This window comes from Onthophagus taurus, chromosome 3 (assembly GCF_036711975.1).
Source record: "Onthophagus taurus isolate NC chromosome 3, IU_Otau_3.0, whole genome shotgun sequence".
Classification (NCBI taxonomy): Eukaryota; Metazoa; Arthropoda; class Insecta; order Coleoptera; family Scarabaeidae; genus Onthophagus; species Onthophagus taurus.
The window spans coordinates 16036615-16061182 of record NC_091968.1 but is presented as its reverse complement, the minus strand read 5'-3'; the positions used below and the strand labels follow the sequence as shown (position 1 = coordinate 16061182).

The 24568-nt window shown below is 36.0% G+C and overlaps 3 protein-coding genes and 1 long non-coding RNA gene across 4 annotated transcripts; 2 read left to right on the top strand and 2 right to left on the bottom strand.

The window, feature by feature from the left end:
* Positions 1–4867: 4867 nt before the first annotated feature.
* Positions 4868–7229, top strand: LOC139429387 (uncharacterized). The gene is made up of 2 exons (XM_071195103.1): positions 4868–5268; positions 6214–7229. Exons 1-2 carry the CDS (start codon positions 4944–4946, stop codon positions 7065–7067), a joined length of 1179 nt encoding a protein of 392 aa, XP_071051204.1. The 5' UTR covers positions 4868–4943; the 3' UTR covers positions 7068–7229.
* LOC111422174 (uncharacterized) lies at positions 4995–11420 on the bottom strand. Its single transcript, XM_071195104.1, has 2 exons — positions 11026–11420; positions 4995–6189 (listed from the first exon to the last, which is right to left on the bottom strand). The coding sequence occupies exons 1-2, from the start codon at positions 11139–11141 to the stop codon at positions 5277–5279; spliced, it is 1029 nt and encodes a 342-aa protein (XP_071051205.1). The 5' UTR covers positions 11142–11420; the 3' UTR covers positions 4995–5276.
* LOC139429388 (uncharacterized) lies at positions 7236–8812 on the top strand. Its single transcript, XR_011640029.1, has 2 exons — positions 7236–8506; positions 8565–8812. It is a non-coding gene; the product is annotated as an uncharacterized lncRNA (long non-coding RNA).
* An 11344-nt stretch (positions 11421–22764) lies between the features above and the next one.
* Positions 22765–24511, bottom strand: LOC139429484 (uncharacterized). Its single transcript, XM_071195251.1, has 2 exons — positions 24338–24511; positions 22765–23253 (listed from the first exon to the last, which is right to left on the bottom strand). The coding sequence occupies exons 1-2, from the start codon at positions 24509–24511 to the stop codon at positions 22765–22767; spliced, it is 663 nt and encodes a 220-aa protein (XP_071051352.1).
* Between the last annotated feature and the right edge of the window lie 57 nt (positions 24512–24568).

Here is a 24568-nt window from a genome sequence, read left to right as displayed (position 1 = left end):
AACTTTTTGTGTATTCTTCTTTTTTAAGGCAAAGATTTTTAAGGCGGCTACATCTATTTTTAACTTTGTTCTTGTTTGGAGTCTTTCCTTTTTTAAAGGAAAAATTCTTGGAAAAAAGTATCATTATCTTTATCCTTTTGTACTAAAGAGGAGGAATGGGAAACACCGATTCATTTTAGGGTGCTATATATAAACCTTATTTCGCTTTTTAACTTTACTTATGTTTTTAACATGGCTGAGGTAAGTTGGGTAATTGACCTATAACTTTAAATATTAATTTTTACTTTTTTAGAATACTGAATTGACTTTGTTTTATCTTCATTCACTGAAAGGAGAAGCTTTAGTTAACCGCCTGAGGGAATGGGGTGTCATTCCGAAGGAAGGCGAGTACAAGTGTTCCCAATGCGAGACTCCACTTGTCTTGCAACATCGCAGTAATGCACCTGATGGCTACATTTGGGTGTGCAATGGACATGTTTCCATTCGTAAACCAAAAAAACGGAAGTGCGGTAATGTTGTATCGTTCCGAAAAGGTACATTTTTTGCAAATTCTATATTAGAAATTTGGCAAATTTTATGCTTCGTCTATTTGTGGGTGGAAAAGACACCCCTTACGATCAATGCGAAAATTATAGAAATATCCTTGCAGACAGCGGTTGGTTGGGCATCGTTTTGTAGAGAGGCTCTGTTGGATAAGTATCTGCTGCACCCCGAAAAGTTAGGTGGTCCGGGCTCTATCGTTGAGATCGACGAAAGTAAATTCGGCAGAAGAAAATATCACCGAGGACACCAAGTTGAAGGACAGTGGGTTTTTGGCGGATACGAACGAGGGACAAGACGCGTATTTATGGAGGTCGTGGAGGCAAGGACTGAAGATTCCCTGGTACCAATAATTCAAAAATGGATTCTGCCTGGTACTACCATTGTTTCGAATTATTGGAAAGCCCACGATTGTTTAAAAAGGAACGGGTATGTAGATTTAAGGGTTAACCATTCGATTAATTTTAGGGATCCCAAATCAACGAGGCGTCATTCGAAGAATCATCTCCCGGGAAACTTTGCACGATATATTTTCCACAAAACTTGTATAGGAAAGAGTGTTGAAAAGGCGGAGGAATTTTATCGCATTGCTGCAATGATGTACGATCCCACCAAGCCGGCGCAGCAACGGAATCCAGAAGAAATCGTGGATGAGTATCCATCAGATAACGCTGATGATTAAAATAATTAAAATTTACCAATATATGTATAATATTAATATGTTAATTGGATAAATTCTTTATTACAGCTATTCACTTTATTTGTGGGTTACGTCTAAGTTGCAATTAGATAAATTCAAAGTTTCTTTGTGTTTAAAAAAAAAACGTGCCATTCAGATCGTTAAGGCACTCCAATTGAGGGTTACTATTTTTAAATTTTTTTATCTTATATTGTACTAAAAGGTTTAATTGGTATTACTATAGGTTAATATGTGTCTGCCGAAGTTGGAATTGTCATTATGTTGTTGCTCTCTGATTCTAGTTTTTAATGATGGCATTACATGCATTACATATTACACTGCAGCTCCACTTTGGTGTACCACAATTGTTGTTTCTGAATTTTATTGTTGTTCTCAAATGAGACATTAATGCTATATTTATTAAAAATTCTTTTTGTGTTGTAAGCTGTGTTGCCAGCAAAATAGATAGATCTATAAATTTTATTATTTTCTTTTTGTGTTAAATTTTGCAAGGAGGTTGACTTATTGAGATTGTGTTTTAATTGTAATCTATTGATTAATGAATTTGTTTGTGTGTTAAAAAACCGTTGTTGATAGCTGTAGTTTTAATAATTTGAACTTCATTAGATTTATTTTCATCAGATAAAGGTGTGTTTAAACTTTTATAGATGTAGGCTCTAAAGGCGTGAAAAGGTGTGAATAAAGGTGTGAATTATGATGAAAAGATGTTTGACTGAATATAGCAAAAGTTTGTGTTCGTTTCCTATAAATTTTAAATTCTACAGGATGATTCAAAAAACCGCTGACAGACTTCTAGAGTACTGGGCTTCTAGTGTAAGGGCTTGTTATTGCAGATAATGTTTAATTTTAAAGAAACTTTGACCCGCTATATCTCGTTAAGGAGGCATTTGTGACCCCATGTATATTAAAACTTTTCATCTTAATTTTTGATGTATTATCTGCCCTAGAAGTCTGTCAGCGGTTTTTTGAATCACCCTGTATATTGTTACTACAATTAATAAGGGTACAATGCAAAAGATTTTATTGTTTATCTTTTTGTATTACAATAGTAAATTTTACATATGTTATTGTGTAGAGAGGTAATGTAATTATGAAAATCGTTGATATACTTTTTACAAAAATATAACAAATACAATTTTTTTAAATACATTTTGAAATTACATTTAATAACAATTTCTTATAACATTCAAAATTTTTTTTACCGTTTCTTAATTTATAACAAAATAAAATAAGATGTTTTAAATTTAACTTCTTTCTCAAATTTTTCAATAGATATTGAAAACATATTTTAATTATTTTCAAACATTTAATCCACATTGAACTAAAACTAGAACTAACATTAAAACTTTCGGGTTTTGCCGTGCGTCTTCTAAGAAAAGGTTTGACATTTCGGATGCCATTCTTCAGAAACTGGTTCAAAGTGGCGAAATCGAAAATCGGGAACAATATATAAGTCGGAAAACTAATTAATAATCAATTAAAGCTAATTACAAGCTAATTATTAACTAATTGCGTGGCATCCGGTGTGAGGCGGGAGGAGGTCTTCGTGTTTACCACTATCTTCCATGTTCTGCTAAGCTCCCAGCTATCCTCTCTGTTGACATTATTTCTATGTCGATGGATTTCTATGGCTTCTTTTGTCAGTTTCTGGTAATATCTGTTGTCCCTAGCCAGCACCTTTGTTTGTTCGAAGTCTATTCGGTGTCCCTCTGCATGGCAATGTTTCGCAACCGCCGACTGCTGGATCTTCTTCAACCTTACATCCCTTTCAAGTTCCTGGATGTGGCACTGGACGTTACGTTCAGTTTGGCCAACGTAAACCTTCCCACAACTACACGATAGTCGATAGACTCCCACTCCTTTTAACCCATTAACGCCTAAAGAAAGATTGCCGAATAAAAATCAACATAGCAAATCAACATTGTTGTCTTTCCATTTGACACACAAAACTTGATTTTGTTGGTCAAACCTGTAATCTGATGATCCTTTGTTCATTTTTTTCATGGTTTTTGAGTCCATCGTTGGGCATTTTTGTGTTCTATTTTCTCGTACTGTTCCGGTGGCTCTTATACCTTTTCTTTCCAAGTACACCATAAGGGGATACGAAGTAAAATAATTATCGAAAAACAAATTCGTGGTTTCTTGGGTTAGGAATGTATTTCATAAGGTTTAGAACCACTTTCGCTCCAAGTGGTATTCCCTTGAAATCTTTGATTTCACTATGGTTTTTGCCACAATATACATCAAACCCATAGCAATACCCAGAAGAACTACTTATCATCCAGTTTTTATATCCAAATCTAACTGGTTTACCTGTTATAAATTGTTTTGCAGAATTGTGGCGAAAATATTTGACCATAGATTCATCTATTGATATCTGCTTATGACAGCAACCCCACTTGCAAAAATTTTCAATAATTTTATTCATGAATGGTCGAATTTTGTACATACGATCTTGGGAGCTTCCTATTTGGGCATTGTCTGCTAAATGTAAACATTTTTTTATTTGAAGTTATCTGTCTCTGGACATAGCGTTATACACAAAGGAGACTCCCAAATCTTCATCTTTTGATCAATAACACCGCTCTTGAGGTAATTTGTGATAACCTGTGAATAGCAAAATTGCTATAAAAGTTCGCTTTTCATGCGGTTGTATGACAAATGTGTGGTCATTCTTTTGTCTGGCATATGTAACTGTCTGTTCACATATATACGTAATAATTTCGTTCGTTAGAAATTTTTTCAAAAATCTGGCGAGGCAATAAATTTTTTAAATCAGTTTGTACTTTCCGCAAGTTTTCATTGATAATGTCGTCGCTAGAAATATTTATATTTGTGTAACTTGGGTGGGACTTTACCCATTTCGGTCTTTGAAATTCAGCATACTTTTTTGCTAAATGACCTACAGGTTCTTCAACTTGGTCATCTGCATTGATTTCATTGGTGATTTCAACGGTACCAGGAATATCTTTCGGGGTAAAATTTGTATCAGCCATGACATCATCATCGCAATATTCGACATCCGTAAGATTATGCAAGGTTGAGGAAGCACACATAATTCAATTTCCGAAGAATCATCTTGCAGCACAATATCATCTACGGCTTGCTCCAAACGTTCAAAAGTTTTACATCCATAAAACATTTTTGGATCCATAACTTCACTATCGTTACAGCCTTTATAATAAAAAACTCAAATTATATACGGTTCCGCTTATCGGCCTCAAACGAAGACAACAATATATAAAAATAGCAATTATTTTTATACTTACTTTTAAAACAATATGTTGTCTAACACAATATGCAAAAAATAAAATAATAATGTTTGTAGGAAATAAGTTTTTAAAATAATTATAAACACACAACGAGCACTCCGAGAACTGTGTTACTCAAAAGGCTGTAAAATACTATAAAATTGCAACTGCTACGAAATAAGGATACAAATCGTTTAATTTGTTTGTTTAGGAGGTGTTATAACGGAAAACACTCATAAATACGTGATAGAAACGTGAATATGCCTGCTCTTGCATCCGTCCTCAAATGGGGACGGCCGGCGCTAATGGTACGCCTGATAGATGCGTCCGGTGCCGTTCCGGCGCCGGGTGATCGAACTGGTGTTGTATAAGCTAGTGTGCACCATTTCCGACGTACCGGACGAACCTACCCGGCGCCGGCCCGACCGCTGGCAACCGCCTTGTCGCCGGCTATGCCAACTGGAGCACTCGGTGCCGGGTACCGGATGGTTCGCAGTAGTATGAGTATTTGTATTATAGCGTTCATATGTGCCGTGTCGGTAGTCCATATGGATAGCCGGTATTGCGATTTTTTAAATTTTCTAGTAGTAATTACAATGTCGCAAGAAATAGACATTGAAGTGTTGATTAGCTTGGTGGAAGCTCAGACGGTGTTGTGGGACAAAACTATAGAAAAATACAAAAATAAAGTTTTGACGAAAAATGCGTGGAAAGGCGTGTGCTGCGCGCTTGATTCAACATTTAACGATATGAATGATAATGAAAAAAACAAATTTGGTAAGTACTTATAAATCATATTTTTTTATTATTTTGTTAAATATTTGACATTTGCCAACTGACTGATCCGACTTCTGACATAAAATAATCTGCATATATATTATGTTTCTAATATCATTAGCTGCGGTTCCTCCACGTACTACAGTTGCTTCAGGTAATTCTGCCAGTCCAGTCACAGTAAACGTATCTTCAATTTTGTAACCACCTCTTTCCCGAACAAAATTGTGTAGAACAACGCAGGCTTTCACTATATTCACTGCAAAATCTGGTTTTAAATTTATTGCTCGATGAAATATTCTCCACTTGTTGGACAAAATACCAAATATGCATTCTACATAAAGTCTGGCTCGGCTTAAGCGGTAATTAAAAATCCTTTTGGTTATGGTAAGATTATGTCCACCGAAGGGTCGAAGAAAGTGCTGGTGTAGGGCAAATGCTTCGTCACCGACAAAACAATATGGGACTTCTTTATTCGTCATACCTGGAAGGAATTTTGCTTCGGGCAGTTCTTGTTCGCCATTTAAAATTGATTTCCATAGTGAGCAGTTCTTAAATATTGAGGAGTCGCAATCTTTGCCGTAACTTCCTACGTTGACATAAATAAATCGGTAATCGGAATCCGCAACAGCCATTAACACCACAGATGAATACCCTTTGTAATTATAATACATAGATCCAACTGGGTTTACTATCCTAACATGTTTTCCATCAACTGCGCCTAAGCAATTAGGAAAATTTGCTCTTTTTTCAAAAGTGGAAGCGATACCTTCCCATTTTTGCTTTGTCGGTTCAGGTAGACATTCTAATCTTAGCACATTCCATATAGCTAAACACATATCTCTGACAATATTACTTATTGTTGTTAGGCCTAGTCTATAGGTATAATGTAGGTCAGTGAAGGTACAGCCACTCGCCAGATATCTGAAATAAAAAAAATTGTTTCAGGTAAAGATGTTCTGAAGAGATGGTCGAATATTCGCGACTCGTACATGAAATCGAAAAAAAAACTTAAAGATGCCACAAAATCTGGCGCTGGCGCATTACACTTAAAAAAGTATGTCTATAATGATCAGCTAAAATTTTTAGACAAGGTTAGTGAAGAGCGCTCAACTGAAAACAGTCTTCCGCACGAGAAGGATTCATCTGAGCAAAATGAAGAAACTGAGCCCCCTTTCAAAATACCAGGATATGATAATCGTTCTAAAATCATAAAAAAGACTAAAATTGATCCCGTTGAAGAGAAAATGCTACAGATACTGGGCCATAGTGAAGAAGAAAATCGACATTTATCATTCTTCAAATGTATTATCCCCTCTCTGAGTTCTTTCGATGATGATGACGTTATACGACTTCAAATGGGCGTTCTTCAACTTATTTCGACTATTAAAAAAGAGAAATTATCAGCAACTACGAAGTCCATGACAGGAAACGATAAATCACATGAATTCACATCACATTCACCAACTGAATCCCATTATGATGCATCACAGGGATATCCAGAGACGCAATATACAACTGTAACTGGTAGCCAATATCGTATGTTAAAAGGATCACCAGCCTCTGAGGTTCGTCGACAGTTTACACAGAAACTACAACAATTAGAAACTGGAACTGACAGCCAATTTCACACATTACAGGTAGCATCAAGAGCCGATGGACGGTGTACTCAGTCGGAATTGCAAACGACTTCTGCACGCCAGTATTATTCATCATATGGGCAACAATGCTTTTCTCCTGACGGAATGTTGTCCGAGAAATCGTCCGTATCCTCGATTGATTTCGGCAGTGATTCACGTTAAAATTATAATAATAAATGCCTTTATTAGAAAATAAGCTTAATTGTACAAAAAAAAACATACAAAAGAAAATAGGCGAGTTCCAGCTTGTACTAGTTAGTACAGCTGCTCTAACTAACCTAAGAAACAAAAAAAGAAAAACATGACTCGGCCAAAAATTACAAAGCAACAGCTAGATACAACAAGATTGCAAAACATGTCAGATCAGCGTTTGCCCCCATGTAGACATTGTTCAAGAAAACACGAATATTTCTGTGTAAATTTAAACCTTCGTAGTGAGAACCCCTTGCAATTATCGTCCACCTCATTATATTTCGAAGTTATTTGAAATAAGTATGATCTCTGAAACAAAGACAAACGATAGAAGGGTGGCGACAGTCTTCCGCGAAATCGCGTATTTATTCGGTAGACATCATTTCGGAAAGTTATCAGTTGGTAGAGATACTGTGGTTCCTTGTAGTTTATAATTTTATGGTATAGGCACAAACACTGCACTTTCCTACGATGATACATATTTAGCCATCCCGCATCCTTCAGTTTATAAGATATTCTGTTATATTTTCTAATTCCATATATATACCGAAGACACGAATTTTGCACTCGTTGAATACGTGTTACATCGCTAACGTCAATGCACGGATGGTAGACCTCAGCACAATAAGTGAATTGAGACAACACAGAGGCTTCGCACAACACCTTTTTCAGATGAATACCAAGGTAGTGTCGATGAGGAAACAACATCCTCAGATGATAATAAGCCCTGGATATACAGTTGGAGACATGCTTCTTATAGCGAAAACTGTTGTCCATAATCATACCCAAATTCTTTACCTCACTAACCAAAGGAATGTTACAACCATCAATTTGCAAATCAATACTTTCCCGAAAACCATTACATATAGCGGAATTTCCAAAAAGTATAGCATTGGATTTACTCGGATTAAGATGTAGACCGTATTCCCGAGCCACTTTATGAATGTAATCAAGGTCTTTTTGCATATTCGTAATACCCAACGCGAAGTCGCGTGGATCAAAGGAAACATACATCTGCAAGTCATCCGCATACATATGGTACTCACAATGATTTAACCCCCTAACGATTTGAGATGTATATAAAGAAAATAGAATAGGCCCTAAAATAGTACCTTGTGGTACACCCTTGCTCAAACAGCGAAATTCAGACAAAGCATCACCGATTCTAACCGACTGATGCCTATTACTTAAATAATTTTCAATTAAGTTTAAAGCGGATTCACTGAAGCCAATATACTTTAACAATTTCACAAGCAAGTCATGACAAACACTATCAAAAGCTCTACTAAAATCCAACAAGACTACCAACGTACATAATCCTTTATCTCGAGCCTGTAAAATATCATTAGTTACCTTGAGAAGAGCAGTACCGCAGCTATGGTTTCTACGAAAACCAGATTGATGCTTCGGTAAAATATTATTAATTTGAACAAATTGATGCAACTGATTAAACATAATTCTTTCCAGAACTTTAGATAAAATTGGCAATATGCTAATCGGCCGCAGATCTTTAGGCTCAGATGGGTCACGTTTTTTCGGGATAGGAACCACAATTGACAACTTCCAACAGTCAGGTACATCCGAAGTTTCAATGCAAACATTGAGTAAATGTGTCAAGTAGGGTAATATAAATGGAAGACACATATTCAACATACTCATACTGATATTATCAGCACCGGCAGCTCTAGAAGAAATTGAGGAAATAGCTTTTATTACATCAGCTTCGGATACAAAGACAAACTTAAAATTAGTTTGAATCAAATTTAAAGGCGGTAAGTCATTAAAACTGAAACGCGTTGCAAGGTTCAAAGAAGGGACTGAATCAATAAAGAAATCGTTAACCTCATCTGGTCGATTCAAGTGAGCAGGGATTTGCTGTGAATATTTCGTACCACAAATACGATTTTCTTTCTCTTCTAATGCAGGTTGTAGTAAAATTCCTCAGCTCCTTATAAGCAACCCAATCAGCACCTGAACGAGTACGCTTGTATTTATTCTTTGCCCTATCACGTTCGTCCATAAGCAATTTAATATTTGGTGTTAACCAAGGTACGACCTTTTTGGTAAACCTCCTTACGGTTAAAGGGGCATGTCTGTCAAATAAAGCCAGCAACAAGTTATTAAAGTTTTGAACTTTACAATTAATGTTATCCATGAAAAATATTTTGTGAAAAGGCACCGATTGCAGATCGCTATTGAAAGCACACTCATCGACACCACGCAGCATACGCACGGTTAATAACCGAGGAGGAATCTTAGGTACTTTCAAATCTATTTCTCAAAAAATCAAATCATGATCAGACAAATCACACGGCAATACACCACTAATACTCACCAATCGACAGCAAGATGTGACGATGACATCCAACAATGTCATAACAGCATTGGTCACACGAGTCGGATCACCTATTAGTTGCACAGCCGAGCATACATCCAAGAATTCATGAAACAGATTAATGAATGGACCATTCACGTTCAGAAGATCGATGTTCAGGTCACCCAAACAAAAAATGTTTTCGGATTCAGCAACACAAGTAGTGTATACTTCCTCCACACTACTCAAAGTCAAGTCAAGTCTCTACAATTAATGTGAGGCGGTCTGTATATCCCACCGACAAAAATAGAGGACTTAGGAAAGAAAAATTGAAGCCAGACCTGCTCAATATCACCACCAACCGCAATAGGTTTATAGTCAAAGTAATCACGGAAGACTATCGCAACACCCCCACCACGATCAGTCCTATCAAATCTGACAATTCTATAACCATCAAATCCAAAATCGTACTCAGTATTTGGATTCAACCACGTTTCGGTCAAAACCAAAACATCAAAATGATTATCACATAATATAGTTTTAACATCTACTAATTTAGGCAAAAGCGATCTGACATTCAGATGTGCAAGGCGTATCAAATGCATACAAATAATAAACTAAAGTTATTCTATATACAGACAAAATTAACAAAAAGAAAAAAAAACAAAATAAAGAACAAAGAGAGGCACAAAGTAACTAGTCTCCTCTCCGCCGTAACCACATACAGCTACATTTAAGAAGTTTATTCATTTATTTATTTTAATTTATTTCATTTTATTTTTCTTCCCTTCCTCAATCAACTCAGAGCACCCTAATTTATCCAAATCAGCGAGCGACTTAATTTTAAATTTAATGCCATTCTTGTTCACAAAGATGTTCCCATCCAAGGACCAAACAGCTCTGTAATTAAATTTTTTCACCGCTTCTTGATACAACCGATGGCGCACCTTCGTCAGATCTTCTACAATTGAGATATTTTTACCTTTAAGCAGTTTCCTGTTGTGCATGACCATTCTTCGTTCTCGATAGCTCACAAATTTAACGAGGATGGTTTGCGTACCGTGTTTCGTAGGTTGACCAACTGCATGACACCGATCAATCAAATTACGCGCCATGTTGATATTCAAACTGCCGTTAATCAGCTCAAGAACTTTATCTTCGACTTCACTAGACTGGCACTTTTTTAATCCCTTTATACGAACATTAGATCGCCGCGAATATTGCTCTAAATCATCGCATTTTAAGGTCAACTCACTGTTTTCATGGTTCAACTGCTCAACACGGTCTTCAAGGAACCTGATTTTTTCGGAAAAAACCCGTTCCACTTCCTTAGAAATAATATCTCGTAGAATATTTAAGAAATCAACGTCTAATAATTTCGATCACACAAGATTTCACGAAATCTTTTTTCTCCTGCGCTGCCCTAGTCTTATCAGCCATCGTGTAAATAATAAACAATAATAACTTCCCCGTCACAAACAAAATACGGCGGAGCGAAACAAAGCACTCCTCACTCAGCCGCCATACTTTTCTTTTTTAATGATTATACATATATAATTATGTAAATGTTTTAAGTTTATATTAAAAGTTTTAAGTTAAAAAATTTTTACCTACCTTATTGCTACTGCTAACATCTGCATAGGTTCAATGCAATCCCTCATAACTGTATCCTGGCGTTGTAAAACGTCCTTTAATTTGTGGTTTAACTCATGGAACGAAGCGATGGACATGCGAAAATAGTTGAAGAATTTTTGGTCATGTTGTAATAATTCTTGGAATAAAGTATAAAATGCCCCCACAAGGAGTCTTTTTTGAACTATAGGGTGCACCTAATATAGTCTTTTCCTTTCCTTCTGAAGTCGACGACGACGACGTCTTCGGTAAAGAAGCAACATAGCAATAACACATTTGCGATTCATAATCCCTGTTTTCGAGACTGAGCTGAACTGAGCAATTAAAGAACACGACCGGATCGGTAGAAAATCGGCTAGGTGTAAAGGGTTATAAACCGGCGCCGGTCCGGCACCGGACGCATCATCAGGCACGTGTAAAGCTACTCTTAGGCCTGTTTCACACACAACTATTTTCGCCGTACGGCAAATAACCAATGTCGTTGAAGTTAGCAACGGATTCAGAAACGAAATTCACATTTTTACAGCGGACCAAACAAATAGTGTACTCTATCTATAATTTCGTATTTATTAGTGATAACAACCAAAAAAACATCAAAATTAGCATTAAAGAGAGTAAAATAGATAACCCCTCTAAAACTTTCAAGTAAAATTCATTATTATTAAATAAAAATCACCCTTTCATTATGTGAAAAACTCCAATTTGCATTGAAAAAGCTTGATGATCCATTAAGTCAACCCCAAATATCAAAATCACTATTTCGAATAACATATCTAGGCACCACCCGGAAATTCAGGGGATAAAGGGTCGAAATCACCCCCGAAATACGTAAAAAATTCATAATTTTCTTGAAAAATTTTGTGACACCACCAAACTCAGTCCAAAGATCGAAAATAAGGTTTCGAATAACATATCCGCGAGAATCGCGGAAATTCAGGGGATAAGGGGTCGAAATCACCCCCGAAATACGTAAAAAATTCATAACTTTCTTGACAAATTTTGTGACACCACCAAACTCAGTCCAAAGATCGAAAATAAGGTTTCGAATAACATATCCGCGAGATTCGCGGAAATTCAGGGGATAAGGGGTCGAAATCACCCCCGAAATACGTAAAAAATTCATAACTTTCTTGAAAAATTTTGTGACACCACCAAACTCAGTCCAAAGATCGAAAATAAGGTTTCGAATAACATATCCGCGAGATTCGCCGAAATTCAGGGGATAAGGGGTCGAAATCACCCCCGAAATACGTAAAAAATTCATAACTTTCTTGAAAAATTTTGTGACACCACCAAACTCAGTCCAAAGATCGAAAATAAGGTTTCGAATAACATATCCGCGAGATTCGCCGAAATTCAGGGGATAAGGGGTCGAAATCACCCCCGAAATACGTAAAAAATTCATAACTTTCTTGAAAAATTTTGTGACACCACCAAACTCAGTCCAAAGATCGAAAATAAGGTTTCGAATAACATATCCGCGAGATTCGCGGAAATTCAGGGGATAAGGGGTCGAAATCACCCCCGAAATACGTAAAAAATTCATAACTTTCCTTAAAAATTTTGTGACACCACCAAACTCAGTCCAAAGATCGAAAATAAGGTTTCGAATAACATATCCGCGAGATTCGCGGAAATTCAGGGGATAAGGGGTCGAAATCACCCCCGAAATACGTAAAAAATTCATAACTTTCTTGACAAATTTTGTGACACCACCAAACTCAGTCCAAAGATCGAAAATAAGGTTTCGAATAACATATCCGCGAGATTCGCGGAAATTCAGGGGATAAGGGGTCGAAATCACCCCCGAAATACGTAAAAAATTCATAACTTTCTTGACAAATTTTGTGACACCACCAAACTCAGTCCAAAGATCGAAAATAAGGTTTCGAATAACATATCCGCGAGATTCGCGGAAATTCAGGGGATAAGGGGTCGAAATCACCCCCGAAATACGTAAAAAATTCATAACTTTCTTGAAAAATTTTGTGACACCACCAAACTCAGTCCAAAGATCGAAAATAAGGTTTCGAATAACATATCCGCGAGATTCGCGGAAATTCAGGGGATAAGGGGTCGAAATCACCCCCGAAATACGTAAAAAATTCATAACTTTCTTGAAAAATTTTGTGACACCACCAAACTCAGTCCAAAGATCGAAAATAAGGTTTCGAATAACATATCCGCGAGATTCGCGGAAATTCAGGGGATAAGGGGTCGAAATCACCCCAGAAATACGTAAAAAATTCATAACTTTCTTGAAAAATTTTGTGACACCACCAAACTCAGTCCAAAGATCGAAAATAAGGTTTCGAATAACATATCCGCGAGATTCGCCGAAATTCAGGGGATAAGGGGTCGAAATCACCCCCGAAATACGTAAAAAATTCATAACTTTCTTGACAAATTTTGTGACACCACAAAATTTTTTTTCTACAAAAATCCCGTATAATGGCCGCATTTAAATATTTACGGCCTCATAACTTTCTTATATAATATGGAGATAACTCTGGGACCATATGAACCCTATAGGAAATTTTCCGCTCTTTCCAGCGAAAATACTACGATAATAATTAAAAAAAAATTGTTTTTAAACAATATGAGAACAGTTGACGAAAGTATAACCAAACAATCACTAAACCATATCTTCAAGGGAAACATCAATTGAAAATGAATTTTATGTAAAAGCACGTATTTTTGTCTCGCTTATACTTTTAACACCTCCACGGTACGGTCCGTTGTCGTAGACGGTGACGCTAACGCGACGCGACAGGCGTCGGTCGGCTGTTGCAGTGGCGACGTCGACGTAACTGCCCAAATGTCTTTTCGTTGTTTTTTAGTTTATTCACGTTTAGTCGACTGCAATCACTGGTAGAAGTTGTTTCGCTAGATCGTTTTATTTTTGAGCTAGTTCGATTTCCTTGATATTTCTTGAGCTGTTTTTTCTTTGTTTTTTAATATTATTATTAATTAATAATATTAATTAATATTGTCTTGCATTCAGAAGTTTGGGTTGTTTAGGTGTTTGTATATTTATAATCATTTCGTCTTTAGTTTGTATTATTATAATCATTATAATCATTTGAATAAGGTTTATTTTTATTTTTTTCCTCGGAAGGTATAATTTGGTGGTTGTTGCGTTATAGTAATTCTGTAATTTATTATTTTTGCTTGTTTTGCTCTTTGTTTTTCTGACTTTGTTGCTAGTTTAAGTGTTCGGTTTGTTTTGTTTTCATTTTATTCTTCCCTTTTTATTGTTAGTTTAAGTGTTCGATTTATTTTCTTTTTCATTTTACTTTCCTGTTTTCTTTGGGAGTTTTGCGACTGTTTTATTTCATTGTAATATTGCTGCATAGATTTTCGTTGTGACTTCAGTAGGAAAAATAAAATAAACTTTTATTTTTTTTATATCATTTTAAGTGACAATTATAGTAGTTTATCTTTGTTTGTTTTCATTCCTTATTTTAAATACTTCCTGCTAGGAGAAGGCAATAAATAAGTTTCTTTGACAATTCGTTACCTTTATAATATTAATATGGACGGTCCAGGAAGGCCAGTTAAACAAAGTAAGCAGTTAAGGTTACAGAAGATTGCAAATTTTCTTAGTAAATATAATATTGATACGACTGTTTTAAGAGAATGCTCTGTTCGATCAGAAATATCACATCTATCAGATCTCTGTGTATATGTTGATATTAAAGATAATTTAAAAAATAGAAAGATGTTGCTAATGAACATCAAAAGAGATGCTGATGAAATTGAAAAGTACATCAATTCCTCTACTGACGTCGATAATTCCCTTGAGGTTGATGCTGTTGATGGCCACTTGATAGATAATGCAAACACAGCAGTACATGAAGCAATGCAACATGCACGAGAAAAAATAGAAATATCCCAGAGTATATCCAAAAGAGATACTGATGAAATTGAAAAATACATCAATTCCTCTACTGACGTCGATAATTCCCTTGAGGTTGATGCTGTTGATGGCCACTTGATAGATAATGCAAACACAGCAGTACATGAAGCAATGCAACATGCACGAGAAAAAATAGAAATATCCCAGAGTATATCCAAAAGAGATACTGATGAAATTGAAAAATACATCAATTCCTCTACTTACGTCGATGATTCCCTTGAGGTTGATGCTGTTGATGACCACTTGGTAGATAATGCAAACACAGTAGTACATGAAGCATTGCAACATGCACAAGAAAAGATAGAAATGCCCCAGACTATATCGAGTCCAATCAATAAGTTAAAATTTAACTTTTTTAAAACATTTAAAATTAACCGCTATGTAGATAACCACGACATATCCTATAAGTCCGAAGTTAGACATCAGTATTGGCGACAGCAAATAAGTCTATATGGCATTTCTTGTCTTCTAATTTTCAAAGGAAGTCGTATAAACAAAAAAAAGCAGCAAACGGCTTGTCAGATAGTCGAGTATGCAATTTGTAAACATACATCTTGTAGAGAATTTAAATTTATATACAATATTTTAGAGGATTTGATAGATGTAAGAATATGCTACAAAGGTCCTCACGTGGAAAATCACCACGAAGAGCATGCTTATCAACTGAAAGGTAGAGAAAGGGCGGAGGTAAAGAAAGAACTGCTTTTTAGTTTGCCCAACACCTATCGCAGCGAAGAAATAAAAAAGGTTGATAGAGATTTAATTTATGAAGGTAATTGGCAAGGCTTGCGCTCGCTTTCCGTTTACCAAAAAGCTAGGTCGGAGGCAATGGGCGAACAGGACTTTCATTCGGATCCTTTACTAGATATACTACTAATGTCACTAACTCAGGATGATGACAGTACATACGTTCAATTTCCTAGCGGAAAAACGTTGGTGTATTTATATTCCAAAGAGAACATTAAAACCTTAATTAAGAAAGGTAAAAAAATGATAGGGTACTTTGATGCGACAGGCTCCGTCGTTAGACCGACTGTGTATGATAGGGGTCGCAGGGTTCTATACTATGCGTTGGTTGTGAAAGTAAACGACATTGTGGTACCTATCGCTAAATTAATATCTTCACATCATGATTCGGCAACAATAATGGCTTTTATTTTGCATTTTAAACATTTTATACGTACGAAATGCAAGAAAACATGGCCGATCTTTAACGTTGTTGTAACAGATTGGAGTTTTTCGCTTATGATGGCTATTTGTCAAGGGTTAAACGATGTCACTTTATATACTTACCTCCAAATTTGTTATAAATATGTTACAAATAAGGACGACCATCGATTTTTTAGTTTAATAAAATTAAAACTATGTTGTGGACATTTCGTTAAAATGATTTGCAACAGACTTTCTCGTACTAAGAAAAAACCGAATATAAGGGATGGAATTGTTAATGCAATAGCAGTATTAGTTCAATGTAGATCCTTGGAAGAGTTAATTATTCGATTTGAAAATGTCGCTTTTCTCTTATTAACATCGTCATATAATAACAACGTCAAAAATGCAATAGCACACCTATCGTCTAGTGACTATGAAACCTACAATCATTTGTTATCTACAAGGCAAGATATTTCATGTGAATTGGACGTCGACATAGATGAAGAAGTTGTGAGAGGAGAATATACTAGCTCTCCTTTTTTTATTTGTTTTTTTAGAGTTTATGACAAGGTTTTAAAAGAGTTAGATGAAAGTGTAAGCTCAGCAACGGAACGCAACCCTTACAAACACGAGGAATTTTTTACGTATTTATTGAATTATGTAATGCCTTTCGCTCCAATGTGGTCCAACATACCTGAAAGTGATCGTTACAGTAATTCACTTGTGGAAACATGGTTTAAAATTGTCAAGCAAGAAATACTAGAAAACAAAACCAATTTGAAAGTAGGGCGATTTGTAAACCTGCTTAATTCACGAATTATAAGTAACATAAAAGCTATAGATTTAGAAATTGGTAAAAAGCCGAAGAGGAAAAAAATAACCTCAACAAAATCAGATGCACGACATGAAATTGATAACCCGGATGCTCAAGAAACGTGGACAAAATCAAAAAAACGAAAACGGTATTTTCATAATGTTTACTTAACGGACAAAATTAATGTAAATGATGAAAATAACAAAATAGATGATGAAGTGGAAATGAATTTAGTCGTCCAACCAGAAAAGGTTGAAGAGGAGATCATAAGGGGGACCCAGCCAACCCAACCAGAAAAATGTTATGAGAGGGGGTTAAAGTCAAACCAACCACAACCAGAACAAGTTGATGAGGGAGATATACAGTATTGTTCTTTGAACGGTATCCTTGATCAGCCAGATCAACGAGCCCTTTCAAATGGTCTGTTCTTTGATCATGATTTTTATATGTCCGCAGCTTTCCAAACTGATTTTATCTTGGGACAATATTCATATAATTTCAAACGACAAACGATTTCATTAAGTAGCTCTGACTTTAGAACGTTAATATCAACCGAAAACGGGGGTTGCAATAATCTGCAACCCATGGGTTCATGGGTTGCAGATTATTGCATAGATTCTCTGGCATTTACTTTTTTTAAAGACCGCGAAGACATTTATTACATCGACACAATATCCGTCCAAATTTTGCTTTCAGATCAGATAAAGAATCTGTCTAAATTTTTACCTTTTACAAAATCACTTAAAGGAGTCCGTTTTATTCTGTTGCCCCACAATTGTAACAACAATCACTGGATATTAATTATATTAGATTTGACTACTAACTCTATTTGTATTTTGAATCCTGGTAAATATTATCGTATATCACACGAGGAAATTGTAAAAAAGGTTAAAAGACTATTTTCCACTAGAGACCGTCTATACCTACACGAAGACAAACTAAATGCTAGGAAGTGGAAACTAACAACAATAGCATATCCTACCCAAGAGACTGAAGATTCAATCAATTGTGGAGTCTATGTTATATGGTATATGATGGTTTTGCAAAAAAATGAAACACTGCAATATTTGTCAACATCATTATTACAAAGTAATTTTAATCCTGACCTTTTCAGAATTTCTTTACAAAATGTTTTATTACTGTCATCTGACGTTATGTATGATAAATGTTTTAAATGTGGTATAGGATCACAGGAAAACTATGTAGGCTGCAACTTATGTAACAGATGGTTACATATAGATCGTTGCTCGAACATATCTAATCTAATTTCTATAGATACCATTAAACTTCGCAACTTTGTTTATAGTTGCCCATTATGTCAACACTATAAACCAGGTTTATTCAACACATCAAGTACAATTAAAAATGTTCCGTTGGATAATATGTCTCTAAAATATTTTGTGATTCATTACAAAAACGAATTACAAGAAATATACAATACGAGGGACACAAACGATTTTTGTGAGCGGTACCGCTCTGTTAATAAACCAGAGTACCATTTGAAATGGGATATGTCAACTCCGTTTATATCATTTAGTGCGGCAGTCTATATATGTAGAAAGATAATGTCAACAACCAATATACCAGACAAGACATTTGTAAAATATGTTCTTCTGGGATTTCTGAATTTAAAAATTATACGTAAATATTACGGAATGAACGATGAAGCAAGCTTCTTTGAGCAATATAAAACGCTTTATGATATTACGGATAGGGATCATGTTTATCCAGATCACTACACATTAGACCAAATTCAGTTTTAAGTACAATAATTATTTATATATACAATTATTATTATACACCCTTTATCAACATAATTTCCGCGCGTCTCATAGATAATATATGTTATTGGAATTCGATCTCTGGGCTGAGTTTGGTGGTGTCACAAAATTTGTCAAGAAAGTTATGAATTTTTTACGTATTTCGGGGGTGATTTCGACCCCTTATCCCCTGAATTTCGGCGAATCTCGCGGATATGTTATTCGAAACCTTATTTTCGATCTTTGGACTGAGTTTGGTGGTGTCACAAAATTTTTCAAGAAAGTTATGAATTTTTTACGTATTTCGGGGGTGATTTCGACCCCTTATCCCCTGAATTTCCGCGAATCTCGCGGATATGTTATTCGAAACCTTATTTTCGATCTTTGGACTGAGTTTGGTGGTGTCACAAAATTTGTCAAGAAAGTTATGAATTTTTTACGTATTTCGGGGGTGATTTCGACCCCTTATCCCCTGAATTTCGGCGAATCTCGCGGATATGTTATTCGAAACCTTATTTTCGATCTTTGGACTGAGTTTGGTGGTGTCACAAAATTTTTCAAGAAAGTTATGAATTTTTTACGTATTTCGGGGGTGATTTCGACCCCTTATCCCCTGAATTTCGGCGAATCTCGCGGATATGTTATTCGAAACCTTATTTTCGATCTTTGGACTGAGTTTGGTGGTGTCACAAAATTTTTCAAGAAAGTTATGAATTTTTTACGTATTTCGGGGGTGATTTCGACCCCTTATCCCCTGAATTTCGGCGAATCTCGCGGATATGTTATTCGAAACCTTATTTTCGATCTTTGGACTGAGTTTGGTGGTGTCACAAAATTTTTCAAGAAAGTTATGAATTTTTTACGTATTTCGGGGGTGATTTCGACCCCTTATCCCCTGAATTTCGGCGAATCTCGCGGATATGTTATTCGAAACCTTATTTTCGATCTTTGGACTGAGTTTGGTGGTGTCACAAAATTTTTCAAGAAAGTTATGAATTTTTTACGTATTTCGGGGGTGATTTCGACCCCTTATCCCCTGAATTTCGGCGAATCTCGCGGATATGTTATTCGAAACCTTATTTTCGATCTTTGGACTGAGTTTGGTGGTGTCACAAAATTTTTAAGGAAAGTTATGAATTTTTTACGTATTTCGGGGGTGATTTCGACCCCTTATCCCCTGAATTTCCGCGAATCTCGCGGATATGTTATTCGAAACCTTATTTTCGATCTTTGGACTGAGTTTGGTGGTGTCACAAAATTTTTCAAGAAAGTTATGAATTTTTTACGTATTTCGGGGGTGATTTCGACCCCTTATCCCCTGAATTTCGGCGAATCTCGCGGATATGTTATTCGAAACCTTATTTTCGATCTTTGGACTGAGTTTGGTGGTGTCACAAAATTTTTCAAGAAAGTTATGAATTTTTTACGTATTTCGGGGGTGATTTCGACCCCTTATCCCCTGAATTTCCGCGAATCTCGCGGATATGTTATTCGAAACCTTATTTTCGATCTTTGGACTGAGTTTGGTGGTGTCACAAAATTTGTCAAGAAAGTTATGAATTTTTTACGTATTTCGGGGGTGATTTCGACCCCTTATCCCCTGAATTTCGGCGAATCTCGCGGATATGTTATTCGAAACCTTATTTTCGATCTTTGGACTGAGTTTGGTGGTGTCACAAAATTTTTCAAGAAAGTTATGAATTTTTTACGTATTTCGGGGGTGATTTCGACCCCTTATCCCCTGAATTTCCGCGAATCTCGCGGATATGTTATTCGAAACCTTATTTTCGATCTTTGGACTGAGTTTGGTGGTGTCACAAAATTTTTCAAGAAAGTTATGAATTTTTTACGTATTTCGGGGGTGATTTCGACCCCTTATCCCCTGAATTTCCGCGAATCTCGCGGATATGTTATTCGAAACCTTATTTTCGATCTTTGGACTGAGTTTGGTGGTGTCACAAAATTTGTCAAGAAAGTTATGAATTTTTTACGTATTTCGGGGGTGATTTCGACCCCTTATCCCCTGAATTTCGGCGAATCTCGCGGATATGTTATTCGAAACCTTATTTTCGATCTTTGGACTGAGTTTGGTGGTGTCACAAAATTTTTCAAGAAAGTTATGAATTTTTTACGTATTTCGGGGGTGATTTCGACCCCTTATCCCCTGAATTTCCGCGAATCTCGCGGATATGTTATTCGAAACCTTATTTTCGATCTTTGGACTGAGTTTGGTGGTGTCACAAAATTTGTCAAGAAAGTTATGAATTTTTTACGTATTTCGGGGGTGATTTCGACCCCTTATCCCCTGAATTTCCGCGAATCTCGCGGATATGTTATTCGAAACCTTATTTTCGATCTTTGGACTGAGTTTGGTGGTGTCACAAAATTTGTCAAGAAAGTTATGAATTTTTTACGTATTTCGGGGGTGATTTCGACCCCTTATCCCCTGAATTTCGGCGAATCTCGCGGATATGTTATTCGAAACCTTATTTTCGATCTTTGGACTGAGTTTGGTGGTGTCACAAAATTTTTCAAGAAAGTTATGAATTTTTTACGTATTTCGGGGGTGATTTCGACCCCTTATCCCCTGAATTTCCGCGAATCTCGCGGATATGTTATTCGAAACCTTATTTTCGATCTTTGGACTGAGTTTGGTGGTGTCACAAAATTTGTCAAGAAAGTTATGAATTTTTTACGTATTTCGGGGGTGATTTCGACCCCTTATCCCCTGAATTTCCGCGATTCTCGCGGATATGTTATTCGAAACCTTATTTTCGATCTTTGGACTGAGTTTGGTGGTGTCACAAAATTTTTCAAGAAAGTTATGAATTTTTTACGTATTTCGGGGGTGATTTCGATCCCTTATCCCCTGAATTTCCGCGAATCTCGGGGATATGTTATTCGAAACCTTATTTTCGATCTTTGGACTGAGTTTGGTGGTGTCACAAAATTTTTCAAGAAAGTTATGAATTTTTTACGTATTTCGGGGGTGATTTCGACCCTTTATCCCCTGAATTTCCGGGTGGTGCCTAGATATGTTATTCGAAATAGTGATTTTGATATTTGGGGTTGACTTAATGGATCATCAAGCTTTTTCAATGCAAATTGGAGTTTTTCACATAATGAAAGGGTGATTTTTATTTAATAATAATGAATTTTACTTGAAAGTTTTAGAGGGGTTATCTATTTTACTCTCTTTAATGCTAATTTTGATGTTTTTTTGGTTGTTATCACTAATAAATACGAAATTATAGATAGAGTACAGAATTTGTTTGGTCCGCTGTAAAAATGTGAATTTCGTTTCTGAATCCGTTGCTAACTTCAACGACATAAATAACCATACGGTTTTTTCCGTGAACGGTTTGCTTTCACATGCGACGGTATCTCACCATACCGTCTTCGTAAGTTGAGTAGTTTTGTGCGACCTTTCATACGTGTTCTACCTTTGCAATTTAATATGAATCGAAAGCAAATAGCAGCACTGTGGTTGTTACGCCATCGTAGTCGAAATCGAAGAAAACATCGTCGGTACTGGGTGCATCCTATCAACAAAAGAAGGGATGAAGTTGGCACAGTCGTATCACTTTTTGAAGAACTACGGGAAGATGAATCCAAGTTTTTCAATTATTTTCGAATGTCCGTGGCCTCATTTGATGAGCTTCACAACCGACTTAAAGACACTCTTCAGCGGCAAAATACCAAGATGAGAAACTGTATCCAGCCAATAGAAATGCTAGCTGTGGCTTTAAGGTAAGTCAAACTTATTTTTTTGTCAAAATACACTACACAGTTTAAGAGCAGAACTCAGGGCCCCAACCCAATGCAAACAACGATCAACATTTTAATAAAAATGTATTTCAATATAAACAACAAAAACAACATCCTTTTGTAAACAAACAAACAAAAATAAAAATACTTTTAAAAATAACAAAACAAAATACTATGGGTAACTAAGTAATTTATAAGCTGAAGAAATTGTGATTGGTGGACTGGGCTGGAGGAGTCTCAGTAGTTGCAGAATACTGATTGTACTGTTGCGGTGAATATTGAGCAGAAACCTGAGTGTGGGAGGTTCTTCACTGCTGATTGATATTTGCAATCAGTTGCAACACCCCCATTTGAAATTGTAAAATTTCACCCTCATTAAATTCTTCTAACGCAGGTACAATACCGTTAAAGAAAGAAATATGGTGATTTGGGCTTTCAGCTTCTATGACTTTCAAAATTCTTTCATCAAACTCATCCATTTTACGCCCGCGCCGTTTACTATGCCGCGTAGATGTAGTGGCTGTTGATGAGGTTGATGGACTCGGTTCAATAGATGTTTCAACATCAAAATGCATAATTGCATCATCTTGCAAAGAATCGTCCCTTGTTGGTTCGAAATTATCATCAACTTCTCTACTAACATACAATTTTTTTAAAAACTCTAATTGTTTGCTATATATACATATATTGCTTGCTTGTTGATATCCCTGCACCACTTTTCTTTTTTGTTTTTTCTTTTTTACAACTCTTTGCAAATGAATCCCGTACGTTTGTCCATCGTTTCGTGACTTCTCTTGCTGTAACAATGAATAAGTATACGTATGTTAACTCTTAACCGAAACAAAATATGATTTTTTATAAGAATTAACAAAATAAAACATAACGGTTTTGTTTCTTTTTCAGGTATCTTGGCAGTGGGTGCACCTTCACTGATCTTCATTACACCTTCAGAATTGGAATTTCCACAGCTAGCTTAATAGTAAAAGAAGTATGTAAAGCGATTTGGGTGGTACTGTAAGCTGAAACTCTTCCAATGCCTTCAAAAGACCAATGGGAAAAAATTGCAATGGATTTTGAAAAAAACGCAAATTTTCCCCATTGCATAGGAGCCGTCGACGGGAAACACATTCAGTTAATTTGTCCACGTGGGGGTGGCTCGATGTATTTTAATTATAAACATTACCATTCAATCGTTTTAATGGCAATTGCTGATTCAAATTATCGATTCATTTATGTTAACATAGGAAGTTATGGAAAGGATTGTGATTCTGCAATTTTTAAAAGAAGTCGGTTGTGGGAATCAATTGTAGGAGGAACGCACCAGCTACCAGAGGACAAATATTTGCCAGGAACAGAGAACACCAAAGTTCCTTATTTTTTCGTTGGTGATGAAGCCTTTGCACTTCACAGGCACCTTTTACGTCCTTTTGGCGGATCAAACCTATCTCTTGAGAAAAGAATTTTTAACTACCGTCTCACTAGAGCTCGTAGATACGTCGAATGCGCATTTGGAATTCTAAGCAATAAATGGAGAATCTTCTACCGACCGATTAATATAGAGCCAGATTTTGCTGTGGATATTACAAAGGCAAGCATTGTACTACATAATTTTGTGCGAGAAAGGGATGGAATAAATTTTGAAGATACTATAACAATTACTGGCTTGGAAGACGTATTAAAAGAGCAAACATCACGCGGAGGTTTATTAGCTAACAATATAAGGCAACACTTATGTAACTATTTTGTAGGAATTGGATCAGTTCCATGGTTAATAAACAAAGTATAAAACAGGTGTCTGTGAATAATTGCATTCCCACCTTTTTTTAATTAACACTCAAAATTCTATATAATGAGTGAAAAACATTAACAATAAATACTCACAGAATATTTTTTTTCTTTTTCCTGCATCTTTTGGTAATCTGCATTTAACGCATTAAATACTTCCTCCCAAGCATTCGCTGTTCCATTTTTATTTTTATAATTTTCTTCACTCTTGTCCCACAATACGGGTCTGGCTTCTATAAGGGTAATCAGCAGGTCTGTATCAACATCCATGGTAATAATTTTAACCTTACAAATTAACCTCACTTTTAATATAAAACTGCCAAACAT

Bases quoted from the DNA above. Each gene is read 5' to 3' on its own strand.
- LOC139429387 (XM_071195103.1), top strand. From the start codon at position 4,944: ATGCCAACTGGAGCACTCGGTGCCGGGTACCGGATGGTTCGCAGTAGT. The intron at 5,269-6,213 runs GTAAGTACTTAT...AAATTGTTTCAG, and splicing joins TAATGAAAAAAACAAATTTG to GTAAAGATGTTCTGAAGAGA.
- LOC111422174 (XM_071195104.1), bottom strand. From the start codon at position 11,141: ATGTCCATCGCTTCGTTCCATGAGTTAAACCACAAATTAAAGGACGTT. The intron at 6,190-11,025 runs GTAGGTAAAAAT...TTTTTATTTCAG, and splicing joins ATGTTAGCAGTAGCAATAAG to ATATCTGGCGAGTGGCTGTA.
- LOC139429484 (XM_071195251.1), bottom strand. From the start codon at position 24,511: ATGGATGTTGATACAGACCTGCTGATTACCCTTATAGAAGCCAGACCC. The intron at 23,254-24,337 runs GTGAGTATTTAT...TCATTGTTACAG, and splicing joins AAAAAGAAAAAAAATATTCT to CAAGAGAAGTCACGAAACGA.